Genomic DNA, 24,023 nt, shown 5'->3' with positions numbered 1-24,023 from the left:
TAACAGTGCAGATACTGTGGGGGGAAGGATTTCCTGACTCTATTGCATCTACCAAGAACCTCCTTACAGAACTTTATATGAACTCAGTACACTAATAGTAGTCAGGAAAAGACTCACAGTAGGAGTTCTTAAGGATAGGTTGAGAAAATGTTTCCTAAGCTAAAGTTATTTCATAGGGTTTTATAAGTCAAACTTTGCATTGTGTCTGAAGGCTGAAGGAACCTAACAAAGCTAGGAGCACAGGAGTGATATAGACTCAGCAACCTGCCTATAGCAGGAGGGTGCCTATGTCAGGAAGTGAGCCTGCTATAACAGTCCATGATGCGGAACTTATTTCAAGGCCAGCCCCACAGGAAACAATATGTGGCTACAACAATGTGAGTGATGGTTGATAGCTCTGAATCTGAGAGAGGGAAGCCTGTGATCCTACCAATATACCATAGTTATGTCCCATTGAATTCAGAAAAGAAACTCTTCCCCAAGGAAATATATACTTTACAATGGGTAAATTTCTAATTTGCTGCCATTGCTGTAATTTGTCTACCTAACTTGCAGACAGGTTGTGTACTCGTACTGAGGGGGGGGGGGATTTTTAATAAAGTTTAGGGATGTGCCAAAATGCAATTTGACATCTGAATCATGGACACATCCCTTTAAAAATGAGGGCTTACACAGCCCCTTTAAAGCAGAGGAGAGCAGCTCCATACCTGGGCACTTTCCAGATTGGACACTACAACAGTGCCACTACATGTCCATTAAGTGTGCTTCCATATTGCCTGTATATCAATATCGCAGTCCCTGCACTATCAGCAAGGTGCCATTCACATTTCAATGCCTTCTTTGGGGTCTTATTGCTGCGTTACAGTCGTACAATGTTGTAAAAAAATAAGCTGTATTTTCCCATTATAGGGAGTTTCACACAAGCTCGAAAATACTGCTCCCCCTGCTGGTGGCTTTGCACAACATCCTTTATTTACAGTTTCAATTTGACTAGCTGTGCCCCTAGTTCTCCTTGTCTCTCCCTCATCTTCATTTCCTCTTCAGCCCCAGTCTGTTCTCCCCCTCTCAGTCCGCTTTCCCTCACCACCCGCCAGCCGTCCTGGCCACTGCTTTCCTTCACTGCCTGCCGGCCGGCCTGCCTGGCTACTTCTATCCCTCACCGCAGGTATGGACCTGTTCTCCTCTGCTTTAAAGGGGCTGTGTTAAAGCCAGCTGGCCTGGCAGCCTCTTTCCCTCCCCTTCAGCCAGCTGGCCTGGCTGACTCTTTCCCTCACCGCCCGCCAGCCATCCTGGCCGCCACTTTCCCTCCCCACCCGCCGCCAGCCTGGCTGCCTCTTTCCTTCCCTGCCAGCTGGCTGGCCTGGCCGCCAGTTTCCCTCCCACCCCGCCAGCTGGCCTGGCCACTGCTTTTCCTCCCCGCCCACCAACCAGCTAGCCTGGCCACCGTCCACCCATCCCCGCCAGCTGCTCGTGAACTCTCGCGAGAGCTGCCACACATGGGATTAGCGACAGGTGCTTTTAAGAGAAATATAGAGAGAGATTCTGCCAAGCCAAAATAAACTACGGCTGTATTACTGTGTAATCTGGAAAGTGCCCAGCTGTGCAACACTGCCATGCACATGGCCTCTACACATGTGCAGAGGACATTTGTGTGGTCAGCAAATGTGTGCTGACTATACAAATGGCCACCGCACGTGCACAGAAGCCATGTGCATGCTGGCATTGCTCAAGAGCAGCTGGGAGATTCCCCGACAGCGTGCGGGCATAGCTGGGGGGAGTGCCATGATTACGGTAATGGTGGCAAGCAAAGGAGGAGCAGGTATGGACCTGCTCTCCACTTTAAAGGGGCTGTGTAAACCCTGATTTTTAATAAATTTAATGTTAAAGCAAAATTAGGAAGTAGTTTTCCACTTTATGATCCTTGAGTTTTTCCTCCTTTCTCTATCAGAAGCTGCCACAACTAGAAGCGGTGTCTTGAGTGGCATGGAATTGTGCTTCAACCCTAAAGAGTTCGAGGTGGGCTAAGCCCGCTCTCCCCGCAGATTATTGGGGCAGTAGCCCTGGGCGGCTGGATCGACCACTCACACGATTGCCGGCTCGGTGATGGAGCCGGTGGGGGCTGGGGAGCTCGGAGGCCGCACGGCCCCCGGAAGCCCCAGTATGCCCTGCGTGACCGTGCAGGGCATTCTGGGGAGACCCCTGGAGCCGGGAGGTGGCTTTTTGCCTCCTCTCTGGGGGTCTACTCATGAGTAGCCACAGCGCGGAGCCGCGCCACGGCTACTCACAATCAGGGGCACTTTGATGGGTTACCCACCTAGGAACCAATAGGCTCGCAGCCAAGCCCGGTGGTTCCATGATCGGGGGAAATCAGGCTAGGCTTTCCTCGCCTGATTTTTCCCGATCATGGGAATAGCCCCTTCCTCTGAGAAAGCTGAAGGCCATGGCAGTGCTGCACATGAAAGGATTACCATTCAAATATTACTTATCACATGTATCACCCAAATGCTTACAGGATATGTATGCCTGTGCTAGCCTATCAGTAAAGCTGGTAACATATTATTTATACACAAGTGACCAGTGTACATTATAAGAAGTGTTTAGATGCCACGTGAGTCATTTCCATGTTGAGTACCACTTCTAGGAAGACCTTTTCAGTATCCAGGTGACTATTATATGTCTAAATCATTAAACATGTGTCTAAATCCCTCTCCAGTGTACAGGTCCACCCATGTTCAGGATCTGACTTTAGTGTGACATTTGGGGTCTGAGAAAGGCATTTTGCCCAGATTGGATTAGAAAGAGAGATTCTGTGAGACCTTTGCCTTTCTTTATAGTATGTGATTTCTCTTGCTTGAGTCTTCTGCAGCTATTTGCTCTTCTGTGGCATGTTTCTTGTGCACATGCTCTTTAGTTCATCTAGTTTGAATAGGATGATTAAGGAGAAAGCTGGTAAGTGGGAAGACCTTAATTGGAAGCATCTAAACATCAAATCTGAACTTAATGCTATTCTTGTACTTGCTCCATTTTTGAGCATTGAGCCACTGATCTATAAAACCTTAGAAAAGCATATCAGGGGCATAACTATAATAGGGCAAGGGGAGACAATTGCCTGGGGGCCCACTGCCTTGCCCCCCCAGAGGCAAGTCACATGACTGACTCCCCCAGCCGTGCACCCGCCCGGGCTTCCTTCAGTTGTATTCATCCTCCGAAATTGTTGTGCGTGTCAAGACCTGGAGCTACCAGAACAGTGTGCAAAACATGTTGGAAATTTTGCTGCACAACACAATATTATTCGCACTTATTGACATTTGGACTCTGCATCCATTTTTGCTGCACAGACATAACTTTTATTTGGGGGAAAATGTATACAAGGATGTTTGCAAATGAGTCTATCTGCATGTACACATTAGGAAGTTCTGTGTCCACATCACTGGATTGAGAAGAAGATTATGACATGACAATAAACTTTAATTGTCAGAATCTGCAAATTTTAGTCAGCGCCCTGACTAACAAAGTACCCATGCTCCGTGAGGACTGCTGATGTTTCTGTGCTGCAGACTAGCAGTGCTTGTCATGTGGGGGTGATATTTTTGCCAATCTCCTTCACCCCAAAGCACTTCCTATGACCCAGAAGTAGGTCCCTGAGAGCCACATAACCCTCAGGGATTCACTTGGAGGTTACAGGCAGTGTTCCCTGTAACAGGGATTCCCAGATATTGTTCCCATAACCCCCAACCAAACCCCCAACAATTCCCAACCAAACCCCACCAAACCCCCAAACCCCATAAACCCCAACAATTCCCATAACCCCCAACCAAAGGCCATTTCAGCTGGGGATGATGGGGGTTGTAGTCAACACCTAGGAATCCTTGTTACAGGGAACACTGCCTGTGACCTCCAAGTGAATCCCTGAGGGTCATTCCTCAGGCGAGTGTGCATGCTGCCTTAGTCTGGAAGGCAGCAGTGTGCCTGCAAAGCACCAGCGTTTCATTAGTTGATAATTTTATGGCTGCTTTTCATTGACATAGGAAATGGAGGAGCTTTTCTAAAAACAAATCCCTGGTCCCCAGTTCATGTACACCTCTGTCAGGGAACACAGCACTGAGAGAAACCAGCCAAAATCTATACCTGCCAGGCCTCCATTTCTTTTCAGACTCAAGAATGCTGAGATGGCAATCCCGATTGCATTGCTCATGAGGAAATTTATAGTGCCATTGACCTTAGTGGGGTTAAGAGCTTCACTTCTCACTTGGAAACAGATGTGCTGGAAAAGTAAAAGTGCTGGGCATGAAAGGAGTAAGAAAGATCCTATGGAAGTCTTCTCACAGTGGGTCATTACCTTGTTCTTCTTTTTTTTTTTCCCCAGGGCTGGCAATTGCAAGTGCACTGATAGACATTTCACAACAGAAGCCCTCAGAGTGTAAAGAGAAGAATTCAGGAGTCAGAAATCGAAAACATCACCTTTCAACACGTCAAGGAACTTGTGTCTGAGATCAAAATAATGCATTTGTATATTCTGTAATGCTTTTCTTTTTTAAAGAGCTTCCATTGTAAGCTAAACTACAGCCTCAGTTTTAATGGAGGCAACCTTTAGATGGTCATAAGGATGACGGTAAGAAGCACCAGTTGGATTAACACCTTCTTCCTGTTGTGCCCCAAAAGCAGCGCATCCTGAAGGGCAAATGTGAATATTTTGGATGAGCTTCAGTAAAAAAAAGGATTGACATCTATAACAATATGGGAGGAAATTGTTAAATCTTCTTGCTATCCATATCAGGGGAAAAAAGGGGGAAGATTGTACATTGTTTTATAATGTGAAAGGAAATATAGCAATGAAAATTAAAGTAATTCTAAAGGAGCCATTGTATAGCAAGAAATGGGTTATTCAGATTCTCAGCGCAGATAATTGATATGATTCATTAAGATTCATACAGTTAAGAAACAGGAACCAGAGTTAGTAGGGATATACATATTATTATCATTGCCCACATAAAAAGGCAGATTTTGAACTAGGCGATAGGCAGATACAAGAAAAAAGATATATTTCAATAGACATTAAAAAAACCACATATATTTCAATGATAGTGAATAGAAACTGTGACTTATGCATATCAAGGATTTCTGCCTTCCAAAGGACCCTGAAACAGTTCCAGCTAATGTAGGATGAAGAGTGGACTTTCAGACTCTACTTCATAAAAATTCTGCATGGGAAATCCAGCATAGAGTACATGCCTGTCTTCCATGCCAACCAACTAATTTATTTTCAGAGCTGATTGAGTGTGGAAAAGCCTGTGAACCAGCCAAGAACTCCCCCCGCCTTTCCCAACAGCCATCTCCAAACTGGCAAGCCTCAGGAGAGCTTAACTCTTTATTCCTGTGCATATGATCCTGTACATATGATTTTACTATACTGATGTCATAATGAAGGCCAAGGTTCAATACAGATTTAAATGTGACAGTGTCCTTTGAATGAATGGGAATACGCAGACTTAAGTTTGTGTGAATTGTAACCTTAGTATCCAGTGTTAAAATCATTGCTCCAGTCTTTTCTCTCTAGAAGAATGTTGCCCTGGCCTTTATCATGGTTATTAAAAGCCCTCCTCCTCATAGCAGCAGATTCAACAATTCTTCATATTCATCCTATTGAAATGATTTTGCCACACCCTCTAACATAAATTGCTCTGAAAGCCTTCAATGGCCTTTAGGCATAGTTGTTCAGGGTTCTTGGAATGGCTTTTTCTGTTTGGGAGGTCGCACACGAGCCAAAAGCTAAAGCGAAAACATCTTCTTGACATTTGCAAGGAAATAAGAAACAAACAGCTTCCTTGCTTTATTTCATTGCATAATATTTAGTGGAGAAAGTCTTTAGCAGACAGTGGCAGCAGATGTACCACATCAAGATTTAGACTTAATGGTCTCCATCCAGAGAACATGGAATGCATTTAAGTGAAATCAATGCAACTTCTTCTACTTAGTCTCATGCATTGCACTGGGACTTCGGTGTACAATATTCTTTGGAACTTGACTGCACCTCACTCTTTATGGCAGGTTACACAATCCAGTAGTTTTGCTAGAACTTCCTGGGAAGGGCAGAATAGCAGTTCTTAGTTTGCAGAGCTGCCAACATGAGAGTTATCCACAGAGGTATAAACTCTTACCAGTGGTAGAGTCGTGGTAAATATGAAAGCTTAACAAATATAATTGATGTTTACTATTATATCTGCATTTTTATTTTTTATTTTATTTCAGGAAGGGGAAGACATTTTGCTATTTATTCTTTGACTACATAGTTACTTGCATGCCAAGGTGGTGCGGTAGCAGTAATAACACCCCGTTTGTGAGATGGTAGTGTTTCTTTGGTCATATCATTCAAACATCCAAATACATAATTTGGGTGAGGACTGAATGTATAAAAAAAATTAAATACATTAAAAGGAACTGTTGTACAGTACATAGTTCCCTCTCATCCAAGATCATTAGGTTACATCTTATCATGACTGCTATACTGTTTTGATTAGTTGCACATTGATAAATTATGCTGGCATGATTGTTGGAATATTTTCACATCTCAGAGGAGACTAATTCTTATGCTAAAGTTATGTTGTCACAGTATGATGATTTTTGTTGCCTGTTCTTACCTCACTTTGTTATTACTCTAAAACAAAAGACCCAGTTCCACAAGTACTTATGAGCAAATAAGACTATTTGTGAGCCTATTTTCATGTGAGTACTTCCAGAACTAGGGCAAATGAAGATTTCTGTTGGGGATTATCAATTAACGAAAGCTTGTAATTCATAAGAGTCTTTTTCTTTTGAGGGGGTGGGACCCTTCTGTCATTGTAATGTTTATTTGCTTAAAGGAAAAAAAATGTCATTAGAATTGGCATGTATGATGAGTAAGATGATTATTTGAAGAAAGAGAAAAGAGAAATAAAAGATTTGGCTGTAAATTTCCTAAATTTCCCTAACATTTTTTTCGTTACCAGTAAGTTGTCTATTTTGTGCATCTGCCTAGGATTTATGATACATAAGTGCTTATGAAACGCCGGTGTTCTATGAAACAGTTACTCTGTTACTCTGTGTTTAGTTTTTAAGGAATTATAATGTTGATCAATGCAGCTGAAGCACACAGATACCTGGTAAGATTCCATCCCCCCCCCCACTACTATTCAGAAACAGAAAGCATTTCCATTCATGCATTGGGGAGGGGCAAACGTTCTTTGAGACAGCAGATCCTTGAACTTTAGTGAGTGTCACTCCAGGAAAGGGGCTTTGACGAGACTGCTCCCCTAAAGGAGGTTGACACTTGAAGAAGAAATCTTGAAAACTTCTGTGTGGGGGCAGAGGAGCCACTCATATTGGTCTGGATCCCAGCCTTACTAACCCCCCCCCCCACGCCCCGGAGCTGACAATTAAAAAGCATATTGCCCAACACAATGCACAGTGTTCCAGCCCTGAAACACTCCATGCCAGGGCTGCTGTAGATGTGCAGGCAGCTCCGATGCTGTTAAGAGATGGTTGTGTAGGCATCAAGGCTGCAGTTATTTGCATTGTGGCAAGTGGGGAAACAGTGATAGTGCTGCTTGTGCAACTTAACAGCCTGCACTTTCTCAGCAGCCCCATCATGGTGCATTCCAGTGCCAGAACATTCCATGTCATGTCAGCCACTAACAATGTGGAGTATGGAGCTGGATGTAGAATAGTAGTACCTGAGGTATCCTAACTTATTTTTGTGAGATTTCCCTGTACATTCCTATCATCATCACCCTGGCATGCACTTAGCACAACTGAAGCTATGTGTTGTTGAATGCATTAAACAAAAAGGTCATGTACATGACCTTAGCTGCGGGGCTGGGGTGGAGGCAGAAGTTTACCTGCCTTCCCCCCACACATGGTTCCCCTGGACTCCACTGTGCCATGAGCCTACACCTGCACCAACATAGGGAGTCCCAAGGTGGGATTGGGAGAAGGAAGTCCTCCTGCATCCCAGAGTGCATTGCACAAGATAGAACAGCCACTCCGCTCTGCACAGCCACTCCTTCCCCCAATTCACTGCTTCAAATGGTGGTGGCCAGGAGGAAGCCCAGTTACCCAGTGGCAATCACACACATGATCACCCGGGATTTTTTCAGATTACATGTTCAACAGTTTTGTAATGTGTCCAATAAGCACCCCTTCTCATTGTTCATGTTTTGACATCATGGTCATTGCACTGTCACTAGGGCACTGTCCATATTTTCCATGCTTTGTTTTGGTTTTCTTTGATGCATTATGCCCCTCTAATGAGGTAAAAGCACTACAGGAAAGTAGCTGTATTTTTTCCATTGTAGGGAGCCTTGCCCTGCATTTTATGCATTGTATTTTCCTGTTGTAGAGAGCTTTGCCTCGCAATCCACCAAAAAACCCAGCAATATACTAAATGTGACTTGTCCTCAACAGGTGTTTTTTTTTAAATTGTCTTTATACCAGCAGACACAATGAGGCTATTCACGCAAACGTGCTAAGGGAGCCCAGCCTGGTTTTGCTTACTCATGTGAACCACCGGGATTGTGCCCAGTCCCGGTGGCTACATGGCAGAAAACCCACCTATGTAGCCTTCAGCTTAAATGAGGTTAAGGGAGTGAGCACTCCCTTACCCTCATTTTTTTGATCGTGTGTCTGCCATGGGCACATTCAGGGGGGAGTAATGCACCGCGCCCTCGCACAATGCATTATTGGGGCTCTGGAGGCCCAGGCACTGCACAGCTGTGCTTCCCTGGACCAGACCTCTGGAGCTGCCGGGCGAGCCGCGGGAGGACCTCAGGAGAGCCACCGCTCATCTGAGCAGGTGATCTGCCTGCCCAGGGAAAGGTAAGCGATCTTCTGCAGGGAGGGTCGGGCAAACCCGATCTCCCTGCAGACCTCCTTTTGGTGCTTCACACTGGTCATGTGAAGTGCCTCAGAGCTTTATAGAATGTCATAAGTAAAATAAAAGGTCCTTGTCCCCAGAGATCTTACAATACAAACATGACAACAGAAAATATAACAGAATGGGGGGAGAGGGAGGCAAGAGAAGCAAAGAATGAAGATCTGCAAATGCACACTTCTGCTTTTTTTACAGCTGGGAATGAGGAGTACATTTACTGACATAGACAAGTTACATAGCAAGGATTAGAAAAACGCAAATGCCACATGATGTCAGTTGCTAGTAATACTAGAATGGAAGAGTTGCCACACATTATTCAAGCACCATAACAATCTTTCTTTAAGAAAACCTCAAGTATATCAGCACTCTGTGATGGACAGATAGTGTTTTGCTACAAAGCATAAGTACACATGGTGGCCAAAAGAGTGAGGATTCTGGGTCCCAGTTCTGGCTGACAGTCTACTTCACTATTGACAATTAATATAACTGAAGGTAAATCAATATATAGTTGCATCATCCCATCTTACATGACTGTTGAGATAAATTGCTGTGCCTTACGCATACTTTCCAAATGGGTTAGAACACTCTCCAAATTTAGTTTCTTTTCATTAGGATACTGAACGGTATTTTCATCCATCTTTGCTAATCAGCCAGTTCATTCTTGGCCTATATTCCACAATGCCCCTGTGCAAAATGCTGGCATCTGTTTAGCTGCGCTTCGTATAGGAGGAAAAGGAGATGTATTTCCAGATCTTGTAACTTTGCTAGCTTTCTGTATCAAATGAACCATCCCTCTTGTGCTCAAGTGATGCACTGGGATCAATGGGAAATTTGCCGTGTCATCAGATTGAATCAAGGCTCTCACTCTTCTAAATGCAGCATCAGTGTAATGACCACTGTCTTTGAAATGAGTCTGACCTCAAAGTATAGGTTACACTTCTTACCCCAAAGGGTTTAGGGTTTACCCCAAACTCATGTAGAAAGAAGAAGCTTCAAGAGAGTCAATGAGACTGTTATCACACGAGCAGTCAAGAGCGGGCTTAGCTGCCGTAGCCCTCTCTTGGCTGCTCATGTGAAGCAGCAGCAGCAAATCCACTTGCGGAGCCTTCCTGCAAAATGAAGTTAAGAGAGCAAGTGCACTCTTAAGCTCATTTTCTTGGTTGTCACCAGCCCCAGCTGCTTGCAGCCAGGGCTGGGAGACTGCGGAGTCCCCGGCTGGCATTGGAGGAATCCCCACAAGGCACTGTGCACTCTCATGGTGCCTGGTGGGGGCGGGGTTGGGAGGGTGCAATGCCACTTCCTATCCCCCAACTCTCCACGCTGCTGGCAGCTACTGACAATCGTGTGGGCGGGCGATTTGCCCACCCAGAAAGAGAAGAGGGGTCGTCCACAGGGAGGTAAGTGCTAGCAGCCTTCTTTCCTGCTTTCTGTTGAACCCTTTCTCACCAATCTGGAGAAAGGGCTCAATGTGAGCCAGTGAAAGAGGCTTCCCTGTCTTTCCATCTCCTGCAGAATGAATATGTGTGCTAGGGATGTGCTTCTTCCATCACAACATAAACTCATACTTCCTTTTCTTATAGCAGAGAGCGAAACCAGCTGCCATGGAATTTATGTGCATGTCATGCTGAAGCATGCTGAAGCATCTTCCTTGACTGTGTTTCATAAAGGAAAAAGCCATTCTCAATGCTGATTTTAATATTTATGCTTTTATAAAAAGCATTAATTCTGAAATATTTCTAGATTAAATTTCCATATAATCTACATTGCATAACAGCATTTCCATTTTCCTCCCTGTATTTGTGTCTGACTTAATGCCTCACAAGGTGAATGTTTCCTTTAGTCCTGGCTTTATCTTTACTCAATATTTTCCTTATTTCAGTGCAATCTACACAGTTGTTATTGCAAATGCCTGATTATCCCATCCTGTGTTGTTGTTGTTGTTTATTTACGATCTTAGATCAAACATCCCATCCTGTGTTATTTTCCCCCATTAGTACTAAATTCCATTACCAACAATATGATATCCCACAAAATGGATGAAGGAGACTTGCCTTGCTGAAGTACTCAGTTTCAATTATTTTTTAAAAAAATTAAATCAGAGGAGGCGCATGCAGCTCACATTAAAACTGAAAAAGGAGAAGGTTCACAAAATGGCGGGACATTGCTACAGGAAGTTGGTAGGCCTGATCATATTTGCAACTGTTCTATTTGGGAAAGGACTGCAGTGGTGGTGCATCTACTTTGCAACTCAGAAGGTCCCAGATTCAATCTCTGATCTCTCAAGGTAAGGTGGGAAAGGCCTCTGCTTGGAAACCTGTTAGGCCTCTGCCAGTCATTGTAGACAATACTGACCTAGGTGAACTAAAGGTCTGACTCGCTGTGAGGCAGCTCCCTATGTTTATAGCAGGCATTTAAAATATACATGATACAAGACTCACAAAATGGCTGAGTATGAAGGAAGGGGATCTGATCCTCATCATTAGTGACGTCGAACACACTATTCGTTATATATTATTCTACACAATCACAATCAAGACTTATTTTTTCTAGTGACAAAATGTTGTGTTTTGTGGGATAGGAAAATGCTATATCCCTGAAATAGTGCTTGTACTTTGAGACAAAAACAGACTGGCCCACATGTTGTACAGGCCTATGCCAACATTTCAATTTGCTGCTGGCATTTAAAGAAATATGGGCAGCCTTGGGCATCGGTGCTCATGAGCAAATACCTAAAGCAGTGTGATTGCACTTGTGCTGCTGTTATGAGCCAGCCTGGCCCAGTCCCAGATGGGGTTGCATCTCTACCTCCTTCTCCACCTTAAGGAGGCATGAGATGTAGATAGTAACTGACACCATTTGCAACAGGTATAAGCCAATGTCTTTTCACCATGACTTTATCTGTTATTACATTAAGCTTTTTGTGCTTGCATTTTATACATTTTATACCTTGATCTGATCATCTCAAGCCAAAGTTGAGCAAACGAAAAGGATTATGGGAAAGAGTATAAAGTAGTACAGAGTCAAGGCTTGGCAACAAGCTAGTTAATCTAATAAAAAACAATCCTAAAGGATGGGGGAGGGGAGATTTGGAAGTATGTGCAGAGGGAATGAGGGGAAGGCTTTGGTCCAAACGGATGCAGGAAAACCTCAACTGGCCTAGCCATGTTGGTATTTCTTCTGAGTTCTCACCAATCCAAAGATTTGAGAGCTATGTGGCGGGGGTACAGAGAAGCTAGAGTGCAAAGCAACACATATTGGAGAGGAGCTGACAAAAATAATTTATTTATTTATTTATCATATGTATATACCGACTGATCTCTCTCTCTCTCTCTCTCTCTCTCTCTCTCTCTCTCTCTCTCTCTCTCTCGGCAGTGTACATAATCTAAATTACAATATAAAAACAAAACAAAACAAAACACTTTCACACAGTAAAAACAATTAAAAACCATTCACAGAGTGAAACCAGATGATCTTAATACAGTAGACGACAGTGTTCATGACAGAGAAGGTGATCTCTTAAATACCTGGGACCTAAGTCATTCAGGATTACATAGGTCAATAGACCGCTACTCTTTGGGAATGTGGAGGAACAAGGGTCAGACTGATTAGCTTTCCTACTGGAAGCCAGTCTGGGTCCCTGGCTGGGGTAGGATTTGGGGTCAATTGAGTGATCTTGCAGGGGTCCTGCTTGGGGAGACTGAGCCACAGGGAGGACTTTAGGTCTCCAGGAACTGAGATGACCCACTGATTACCTGCCCCACGCTACACTGTTCCATTTGGATGGATTGAACAGCTTCCCAGGTTTCCTAGCTGATAGGCAAGCAAAGCCCTCCTGGTGCCCCCTCCATTACAGGTAAGCCTCTTGCAGATGGGACTAATTAAGTCTGAGTTCCCAAGCAGAGCCATGCAAGTGCAAGTGCACTTTTAAAGGTATTTGTAAAAGAGCAACATGTGCAGCATGTGCTTGTGGAAGACCTCTGGCCATCTTTTACCATCACATCATGCAAGCCTGAGATGGTTAAGCAAGGTCAATGTGTGGATTAGTTTCTATCCTTTCAGTGCATGCCTGAGGGATTCTAATTCTCTCTAGTAATTGTAACGAATGAGAGAGTAGGAATGTCTCCTGATTCATTATTGCAAACTAAAACAGTATGGTGATGTTTATGTAGTATCACTCTCTTTCATACCCCATATTATATGGCTACATTGTGTTTAGAAGGTCTTTCCTAGCAGCAGGTTTTCTCTCCTAGCAACTCTCATATTAACACATATTTTATTCTGCATTCTTGTCTGTCCAATTAAACTGTACTCTGGTAGGCCTTGGATTTATGTGGTTCTCCTTCTGTTTTGACCCAGAACATCCATCAACCTGTAGACCCACTACTTATGGAAGGCCACTGCAGGATAAAGTAAGCAGAGTCATTCAGGTGCTTTTCAAGAAAAATTTCTGGGCAATTCAGTTCATTGCCATTTCTGAGCAATGGCTGATGTTTATTCAACAGTAAATAGAACATGTATTATTATACCTGTAAGTTACTGGCCAGAATTAAAATTGTTGCTGTCTGCCAGGTCTTCCATTTATAATGGAGTGTGTGTTTATGGCTGCAATCATGGCTGCTTCTGCACCGTTCCCAAGAGCTGGTGCTTTGGCCTTGGATGCTCCAAAGCACAGCCCTGTTCCTTTGCCCATAGCCTTTTCCATCCCCCTACTCCATTGTGAATGAAGGCTGAAAGATTCCTCCAATTGCTGAATGGAAATCGTACACAAATCTGGATGTTTTAGGAACAGATTCATAGACAAAGAGTCAGACTTCTATCAGGCAGTTTGACATCACTCCAGAAGTCTGTCATTCCCTTCTAAAGTAATGTTGTACTGATTGGCTTGATGTCTGTCTGTTTCTCATTGGTCCCCTAACACTTCGCATTGTAAGGGTTTCAGGCATGAAAGTGTTCATTCAGAGTTGTGTTAGTGCTAAGCAGGGTCCTCCCTGATTGCATTTGAATGAGAGACCACATGTGAGCACTGTAAGATATTTCCCTCAGGGGATGGAGCAGCTCTGGGAAGAGCAGAAGGTTTCAAGTTCCCTCCCTGGCTTCTCCAAGATAGGGCTGAGAGAGATTCCAGTTGCAGGGGAGTAACAGCAGGAGAGAGGGCATGCCCTCAACTCCTGCCTGGAGGCTTCCAGCGGCATCTGGTGGGCCACTGTGTGAAACAGGATGCTGGACTAGATGGGCCTTGGGCCTGATCCAGCAGGGCTGTTGTTGAGAAGCCTCTGCCAGTCTGTAGGCAATATTGAGCTAGATAGACCAATGGTCTGACTCAGTATATGGCAGCTTCCTATGTTCCTAAAATTGAGAGAGGTTGCCTAAAGTTAGCATTATAGCCTGGACCCACTGATCCTCTTGTTACACTTTTCAGTTAGGAGTCATGTCTGTTTCTAATTAGGAAGGTAATACTGAAAACACTGAATTGTGATATTGAAAAAGCGTGAACAGACATGTATATATTTAAAAATCAAAAACTGTGTTGAGATTTTTAAATGAACACTTTCCAACTATTACGCTATTTCCTCCAATAAACTGAAGAGAAAACTAATATTTGTAGCACCACATGAACTGAAATAAACCATCCTTTTGGATTTGCTAATTGGTTTCAAAAATCAATTTTCATTCATGAATATTCACATAAAACTCTGACATTGCTGCATTCAATTAATTCAACTTTTGATGAAGCCAGATATGAATCCAACTCATATTTATTATCAGACGCATGCTGAACCCTCCTGAATCTAGATTTAGATCCTGCCATTTATGGGTTTTCTTGAAGATATGCCTGATGGGAAGGAAGGAAGGAAGGAAGGAAGGAAGGAAGGAAGGAAGGAAGGAAGGAAGGAAGGAAGGAAGATTGATTCCATCGGCTCCTCTCCAACATGTGTTGCTTCACGCTGTAGCTTCTCTACACCACACAGCATCACTCTCAAACCTTTGGATTAGTAAGAACTCAGGAAAAATACTGAGAAGTGGCAGTTGAGGTTTTCCTGCATCAATTTGGACCTCCCCCTCTCTCCCTCCCTCTCTCTGCATATACTTCCATATCTGCCCTCTCCTATCCTTCAAGATTGTATTTTATTAGGATTACTAGCTTGCTGCCAAGCCTTGACTCTATACTACTTTATACACAAGACGGACTTAGTTTGACTGTTGTCTCTCCTACCATAGCCATCGGGTGGAATCTTGCCTACGTAATGAATTGGGTAAATCAATAGACCGCTACTCTGTGGGAACATGGAGGAACAAGGGTCAGACTGATTTGCTTTCCTACTGGAAGCCAGACTGGGGTAGGTCTTGGGATCAACTGAGTGGTCTTGCCGGGGTCCCGCTTGGCCTTCCCACTATTGTCTTGTTGGTTACTATTCATACAGGGTGAGGGCCAAAGGGCTCTCAGCCTGTGGCAAACAGTCTGTGGGCCTGAGATTATGAGCTGTGAAGAGAGGAGCCTTCATGGGAAGAAAAGACCACAGTAAGCAAGTAGCATTGGTGTACCACAAACAATTGGAGGACTTGTAAAGACTTTTTATAACAAAAAACGTTGTCACCTAGAAGAAACGTTCCTTGGGTTTTATTGTACAGTTGCCCATTTCTCTCAAGCAGAAAACTATAGAGGATTACTTTTTTCCTGCTACACATGATAGCATGACAGATTCTGATGCAGTATGGATAAGGGACCTGGGTAGTCCAGAGGTGAACCAGATTGTAGCTACTGCAGATGCTGGGACTTTCACAGGGCCTGATGACACAAATCATGCTACCTCCATTTTTTATTCAAATGACTCTATAGTAATGTTGTTTGACAACCCTCAGTTCCTCAGACTATCTGATATTATCCCTCAAAGGCAACGTGATGATTTAGGCCCCCTTACTTCACCACCTAATTTTAATGTGTCTACTCCAAAGCCTTCTAATCAGAAGAAAGGTGTGACTCCCCCTCCCTTATCAGCTTTGGGAAAACACTGTACTTGTTCAGGACAGGCAGTATTAATACTATTTGAAGATTTCTCCCAAGTAAAGAAAGTTCTAATGGGTTCAAGCAATTTTATCGGCTATTTGTTCCTTGATTGAACAAGGCATTTTGAAAATTCCTTCTCATGACTCTATTACTGATAGGGAGAGGTCTAAACAATCTAAAGACCAGGTTGGCCACAAAGATAACTCTTTTCATGATGAGACATTAGTCCATGAACTACCAAATATAGATGGAGATACTCCTCTTTATTCTAAACAGTTTTATGATAGGTCTGCAGAGACAGCAATCTGCCCTACATCTGTTGGTCCTACGGGCACTGAAGTCCCAGTCTCTGCAAGCTTTGCTTTTGGTAATAACAGATGAGTTCTGGGATAGTTCTGAAATAATACCCATAGGGACAAGTGAGATTGCAGTGAAAGGGGATAAGGTAGATGAGGCTATCCTATCTGGAAAGCCCACTGTTAAACCACGACCAAGTCAGTAGTAGGGAGCAAGGGGTCCATCAATATACTCATTCTTCCTTGAGAACATCCAGGGAGCCTGTTCCCAAGGAATCTTTCATTCTTACCATGTCCAATTGGACAATAAAGGACAAAGGAGGCTCATTTGTAGGGGGGAAGGCCATGCTACAGGATTTGAGATGTATTGCTGGAATAACACTGGTCTGGGGAGGGGTAAAGATCTTAGAAATCGAAGCCACACATGGTCTCCTGGGCACAATAGAGCTAAAGTTTCAGTCTGAGGACATTGGTTTAAAGAACAAAAACTGTTAAAAGAAGCATTTAATTACACCCAAGACTCAGGCCGCCTGCCTACAACTTAGGGATCACACTCCCTCACCAAATGGAAGGCACTTGAAGGAAAATAGGGGACAAAATACTTCTACTCAGTCCTAGTGGGCAAAAACAATTTCAGTGCCTTAGGAGGACTTCTAATTGGAGACCATATGGCCCTAATTGTCTGACTTTTCCTAACAATATTCCAATCAAACGACCACGCCCTTTTGATATGAGCTGCAGCTTGGATGATTCAAATGGGCGTATGGTGCGAGGCAGGTGGCAACATCCCACTACTCACGACGGGGTGAGTAGAAATTCCTATAGTCTAACTATGACTGTGGACATGGGAACTCACTATAGCCAGGTAGAGGGTTGTAGAGAAGTAAGGGCTAACTCCTTGAGGCAAAATGCAGCTCATGCCTGAGAAGCAGGTAATAGAAGCATATCTGGCTTATATCCAGGAGGATTGACTATCAACCCCTGAGAGGCTGGAGGTAGATACACACAGCAGAGTGGTGTCATGGAATATTACAGGGTAGAGGAATAAGGTTGTAGATTCAGATTTTATTCGCTTTCTCCAGTCCTCTGATACAATCTTTTTGCAGGAAATCTGGCTGTCGGAGGAAAAGTAGTTGTTTGTACAGGGTTATAAGGGCTGGGTGCAACCAGCTAGGAAATCCTCTAAGACGGGACAAGGTAGTGGGGGGTTAGCATTCCTCCTTCCTGCCTCTATAGATATATATGGATTGTTGCTGAGTGAGTGGTCAGACAGCTTCTTCCAAGTGCTCTTAGTGCAAGGTAGTGGTGTTGGGTTCATGGTTTGTGTGAATGTGTACTTTCGTTCAGGTTCATGGAACACCTTAGGAGAAATTTGGAGCAGGCTAGAGGCCTCCAAGTTCCTCAGGGGCAGGGGGTGCTCCACATGGCCAGGGGACCTCCGGCAGCCACCCCGTGCCTGCCCTACCAAACTTTTTTTTAAATTGCAGGCGCTGCACAGCCGAGGGGTGGTTGCAGGGGGGTTGAGTGAAGCAGTCCTTCTCCACTCTCCCCTATCCCCCCCCCCGCCAGTGGCAGTGGAGGCTGGAACAATGCTGGGCCTGTCCGCTCAGGCCAGCATGTTCTACAAACTTTGAGATGCGCCTGCACAGTTGAGAGATCGTCGTTTGCGACGATATCTCAACTGAGCAGGTACGCCTCACAGTTAGTGGGAGACGCTGGCCAGAGTGGATGGGCCCAGTGTCACTCCAGCCGCCACCACCTGATGGGAGAGAGCAGAGAAAGACTGCTCTGCTTGCCCCCAGCAGCCATCCCTTGGCTGTAATAAAAGATTAGAAAGAAAAAAACCGAGGTTCTGTGAGGCCCCCCAAAAGTAGGTTTCGGCTGGGAGGGCCAGGTGCCCAAATCAGCTAGGTGTGCCCCTGAGGTGGCAGCACACACTGAAAACGTGACTGCTTCCATGTGGGATATGACTGCACATGTGCACAAAAATGGATCTGCTATTTCAGAAAGTAATGTTGCTCAACTACATTGGGGGTGACTGAATTTTTGCACCCTAAAAGCAAGGGAAAATAATAACCTTTGATTAGTGCATTTTTCCTTAATCTTTTTATTGTTTCCAGTTAGTTCACACAGAGCAGCTGCATTCTCTCTCTCTCTCTCTCTCGCTCTCGCTCTCCCACTCGCTCTCACTCGCACACTCATACACAGAGACTTGTCTGATTTCCTTCACATGTGACTACACATGTACCATACAGCTGCTCCACAGGCATGACAGGAATCAAGATGGAATTGTCCATAGCTTCCATCCTATCAAGCTTCTCCTGGGAAAAGAGTAAGAAACAAGTGAGAATGTCTGGCATGGAAGGGAGTTGGGAGTCCCGCTACCATCAAGTCTGGTACCAAAATTGGCAGCCTGTCTCAATTCATGCCTATTCATACCCCCTATCCATTAGTTCCCCATGGGCAACACTGAAATAATAGCATCCTCCCTCACTTGGTTTGTTGGAGAATGAATGAGAAGGAAATATTGTTACCCACTCTGAGCCTTAGCTACAGGTTAAGCTATAAATCTACTCACAGGAATGTTCATTACTGCCCCTGATACAATGGCTAATACATGCTTTCTTCTGACAATTTTATTTTAAGATGATTTTTTTTCCCTAGGAAACAATAAACCTTTACATTCTCACAGCCATACAGTGGCTTTGACCCCATTTATTAGACTACCCATTGACCTTTCACTATAGCTCAGCCAGACCTATCAAAGAAACATACACATGCAATAAAATTGGCAAAATTAATTCTTAGTACAAATCCCCTGGAAATACTCTTATGATCAGGCCTCTATTTGATCATACTATTGAGAGCTTAACTCTCCCCCCCCCCCTTGCTGGGTTTTATCTCCCTTTTGTCACATATCTGAGTGTTAAAGAGTCACTCATTTTAGATCCTTCACTCAGTTTATGAAATCATAATAGACACAAATTGCAATTTATACCCACATAGTAAACTCAACCTGTACAAAACCTGTACAAACAATATGCAGTGGAAAACACTGGGTGATCTCAGGAAGCATAGCATTCATTCAGAAGTCACATCAGGCTGAAAATTGTGGGTCATGTCATCAGAAAATTACATTGTGGTGACTTTTCTGTCTGTCAGTTATCATATGAATTAGACCTCAGAATCATAAAACTCTGGAATCAACAGCTCCTTTTCCTGACAGTGTTTCTGCACTTACAACAGAGTTAATAAAGGAGTAATTGAACAGTCTCTAATATTAGATCCAGTGGGCTCGCTGAAAATGTGGAAATTCATACAGAGTGAAAAAAGGTGTTATCTGTATAAGAAGGCAAAGCATTTTGCTGGAGGGGGGGGCGTTGGTTAGAACCCCTAGAGAATTCAAAAAGTATTATGTATATTTTGTATGCATTTTTATGAATGTACAGGTGGATATCAGCATTTCTTCCCCTTAGGGAGACCTACTTAAGTGATTTACCATCAACAGCTATTTAAGCTGAAGTCCAGCGCCCATTATCTTTACAATATTTAGATTTCAGCAAACATAAAAAGCATCTCTTTACTGTAAAGGCAACACAAGCACATTAGGATATGCTACTTACAACTCCCAAATGACAGCAAAAGGTACAGTGCAATACTATGCCTGGCAACTTCACTTTTATAGGAAGGGTACAATCTACACTTTTCATCCAGGACCAGGAAACATAATTTTGAGAGCTGGCCCAGAGGGCTGTGAGACTGTCAAGGGAGCCAGCATGGTGTAGTGGTTAGAGTGCTGGACTAGGACCGGGGAGACCCGAGTTCAAATCCCCATTCAGCCATGATACTAGCTGGGTGACTCTGGGCCAGTCACTTCTCTCTCAGCCTAACCTACTTCACAGGGTTGTTGTGAGGAAAAACCTAAGTATGTAGTACACCACTCTGGGCTCCTTGGAGGAAGAGCGGGATATAAATACAAAATCATCATCATCATCATCATCATCATCATCATCTAATGCCTGGGAGAACAAGATTGTGCAATATCCTTCTGAGATAACCAGGAAGTAGCCATTGCCAGTTACTGAAATGGCAGCAGGTGAGTGCAGTCACTTCTCCTGTTCCCAACAGACAAGCACATACATTCAGATCATTGAACAAATATTTCAGAGATCTGAAAGGTGCTTCCTTCTAAAGCTATGCTGGCCGACATTATGGGCAGCCAGTGTTAGGGACCCAACAGAGCTGCTGTATAAGGCAGCCCTGACCACTGATGTAGTTGCAAATTCAGAAGTGTGGGTGCTCTCCATGACAGCCCCCATGGTCATGCCCACCCCAACAGCCAGAGAAGCTGAGAAGTACCGGTGCTCCATCCGTGCATGCCCCCCCTCCACCACATCCCCGGGCCTGACAGTGTAGCACAATGGGGCTGCTACAAAATGACTTGACATTGTTTCTGGGCAGTAGTGCAGCACAACTGCACGAGTACCCAGAAGTGGTTTCATTCCCCAACTGCATTATACTGCACCAACATGGCTGCCTTTCAAGTGGTGTAGCAGCCATAGCAGGTAACTAATATATATAACTAATAACTGACGTAGGGCTGCTCGTCATGTTGGCCACTATTTTTAATGCAATACATCTTTGTTAGATTTAATTATGTTTCAGTAATTACAGCAGTAAGTTGCAGGTCTTCCACAGATAACATAGTAAACATCAGAAACCTGAAACATGATTCAGTCTCCCATTGACATACCTATACAGATGGAAGGGATCGCCAGCCATCTTTATTCCCACCTCCATGAACAGATATGCTACCATTATGTATGCCCACAACATTGCAATGATCCCTCCTTCTCTCAGGGCTCCAGTTTTAATGTTATTACTGATCCAGATAAAATAGTCAATTATGCCCTTTGTGAAGGTTAACATGTATTGTTACTTAAGAGGTCTAGCAAAACGCCGAGATGTTGGTATTACAAATCTTGTTTTTGAGATTGACATCCATTCCATGGAAAATAACTGGTATGTGATGGAAATGTGGGTGACAACTGGACATTTACTGAAGGTGCTCAAATTGGTTTTGTGACTTACTAGTAAGTGTCAGGATTTTCTGACATTTCTTCTGGACTTCTCAAAATCTTACCCGTAAATGTTAACGTTAATATTTCTGACACATATATATTTGTTACAAAATCCTAATACGCACTTCCTCTTCTTTTCTCAATCAGTATTAGCACTTGTAAAGCAAATTGAAACCTGTTAATAAACAGAAACATCTATCACTGCTAGTCTGCTAATAGCTTGCTCTTTTTTCCCCTGTTAAGAAAAACAATCTACAATGTGTTTACTGAAGCTTGCAGAGAGATTCCCCTAAAGTATTTGCAAATGGAGTTTCCTTCCCGCAGACACTAAGTCTGAGGCCACAGTGCATGGTACACTGGTCCCTTAGAAACCCAAGTTTATTTGTTCTCCAACTGTTCTAAAGGTAATTAAGGAGCCTTGCATGTTCCTCAGTTGATGATTCTTCATTTGACTGGGGATCTTTGATACTAATTTGTTTTAATCAGGATAGGTTTTGTGAAAGGAAAAAAGATCCTCTAAACAATTCAGCGAAGAGGAACAGGGAATCTTTAATCAAGTAGAAAAGATCTAAACACTATGAGGGGCACATCCATCATAAATTCAGCTTTCTGTACATGTAACTTTCTTCGTTCAGGTCTCATAAAGCAGTGTGATAATAAAGGGGATTCTGTTAACTGGACCAAAGTTTGTAGAAGGTGTGAAAAATCAAAAACAGGAGTACTAACAGTTATAAACTTATACCTGAAGCCTCCACCTTCTATTCAATTCTATTGAAAGGGCAAGAAGTTTCTGAAAGTCAGTAAACTGGATTCAAAGGTTCTTTTGCTCTGATGGTAGGGTTTTCTGGAGGAAGAAAACCTTTGGATCTGAACCATGTAAAGCCATCTTTTTAGAGGTGGAGACCCAAATCCTTAAAAGTGCATGTGTTGTTTTTGAGTCATTTCTTCTTTTCAGTCCACTATAGCATGCAGACCAAGGAGACATATTTGAAATACTGACAGGGGTCAACATCAGCATGCCCAGCAGCACTTCATCCCTCCAGCACAGCATCCCTCCATCCCCAGCCCCAGCATTCCTCCAGTGGCTGTTGCTGGTGTCTAGCTTATATTTCTCTTTTAGTTTGTGAGCCCTATGGGGACCTAGGGAGCCCATTCATTCATTTATTTATATCTATGTAAACCGCTTTGGGGATTTTTGTTGAAAAGCAGTAGATAAATTTCCGTCATATTCATCGTATTTGTATGCCATATTAAAGGGTAACTGGGAAGTTCAGTGGCAGAAAACAGGCTTTGCTTGCAGGATCAATCCCTGACATCTCCAAGTAAGGCTATGAGAAGCCTGGCTGAAATCCTGGACAGCTACTGCCAGTCAAAATAGGCAACATTGATCTAAATGGACCAATGGTCTGACTTCATATGAGACAGTTTCATAGGTACGAGAGCCAGCGTGGTGTAGTGGTTAGAGTGCTGGACTAGGACCGGGGAGACCCAAGTTCAAATCGCCATTCAGCCATGAAACTAGCTGGGTGACTCTGAGCCAGTCACTTCTCTCTCAGCCTAACCTACTTCACAGGGTTGTTGTGAGGAGAAACCTAAGTATGGAGTACTTAGAGTACTAAGTATGGAGTACTCTGGGCTCCTTGGAGGAAGAGCGGGATATAAAATGTTAAATAAATAAATAAATAAATAAATAAATAAATAAAATAGGTATGCCTTAGCGGTCAGATGATGACGACCAAATCATAAGACCAATCACGGCACTCGGTTTATGGAAAGCTCTCCCTAAAGACATTTGCATGGTGCCAGCATCTTTTCAGCACCAGTCAAAAAAAGAGTCCTTCCATCACCTCAGTGATGGCTACTTTTATAATTACTGCTGGTTCTCCTTTTGTTTTAACGAATATACGGCATTTCTTGTTTTAGTGTGATATTGTACTGGATTTCATGGTTTCTTTTAATTATGTGTTAGCTACCTTTACAGGTTTTTATTATTATTTATCATTGTTTACATGTCTATCCCACTCTTCTTCCAAGGAGCCCAGAGCAGTGTCCATGGTTATGTTTATCCTCACAACAACCCTGTGAGGTAAGTTAGGCTGAGAGATACATGACTGGCCCAGAGTCACTTAGAGAGTTTCATGGCTGAATGGGGATTTGATGACAGAAAGGCAAGATTTGAATGTCTTAAAAAATAAATCAAACTTTCAGGGCTCTGCACCTCAGGCCGGCACCACGGCTGTCTCCTCCGCCCCTATCCCCGCCAACCTGGCCCGCCTGCCCTCCTGCTTCTCCCACCGACCGCTTCTCTTCTCCCCCCTTCTCTGCCCCACGTGCTTTCTGACTGGCGGGCTGGCCAGAAAGTTGACCCGACACCTCCTCCTGCCCGCCCACCAACTCCCAGCAGTGGCTGCCCCTGGGCCAACCCAGGCCACCACCTCCTACTCCTGGCAGCCAGCCCGGCCCACCGCCACCTCCTGCTCCCTCCAGCGAGGCTGGCCCACCACCGCCTCGTCCCGGTGGCTGCCGGCTGGCATACCTATATTCTCCCCCGTTCCCATCGTTAGTCCAGCAGCTGCTTGTGAACTCTCACGAGAGCTGCCACACATGGGATTAGTAATGGGTACGTTTAAGAGAATTAAATATATAGATATTGCATAATGTGTTATTGCAAATCTAGTTTACATTTTTTCCAAAGTAATATCTAAATTTATTCTCAGTATTTTGAGAGCCTGGAG

The 24,023-nt window shown here is 43.9% G+C and overlaps 1 protein-coding gene across 3 annotated transcripts in view; it reads left to right on the top strand.

The window, feature by feature from the left end:
• Positions 1 to 6,953, top strand: part of ATRNL1 (attractin like 1) — a 1,008,890-nt gene extending 1,001,937 nt beyond the window's left edge. For all 3 annotated transcript variants that reach the window (XM_053305805.1, XM_053305806.1, XM_053305802.1), the window contains one exon: positions 4,367 to 6,953. In XM_053305805.1, coding sequence (XP_053161780.1) covers positions 4,367 to 4,491 — 125 coding nt within the window. In that variant the 3' untranslated portion in view covers positions 4,492 to 6,953. The remainder of the gene's footprint in view (positions 1 to 4,366) is intronic.
• The last annotated feature ends 17,070 nt before the right edge of the window (positions 6,954 to 24,023 follow it).

Source organism: Hemicordylus capensis, chromosome 3 (genome assembly GCF_027244095.1).
Source record: "Hemicordylus capensis ecotype Gifberg chromosome 3, rHemCap1.1.pri, whole genome shotgun sequence".
Taxonomy (NCBI): domain Eukaryota; kingdom Metazoa; phylum Chordata; class Lepidosauria; order Squamata; family Cordylidae; genus Hemicordylus; species Hemicordylus capensis.
This window is presented reverse-complemented; position numbering and strand designations above follow the sequence as displayed.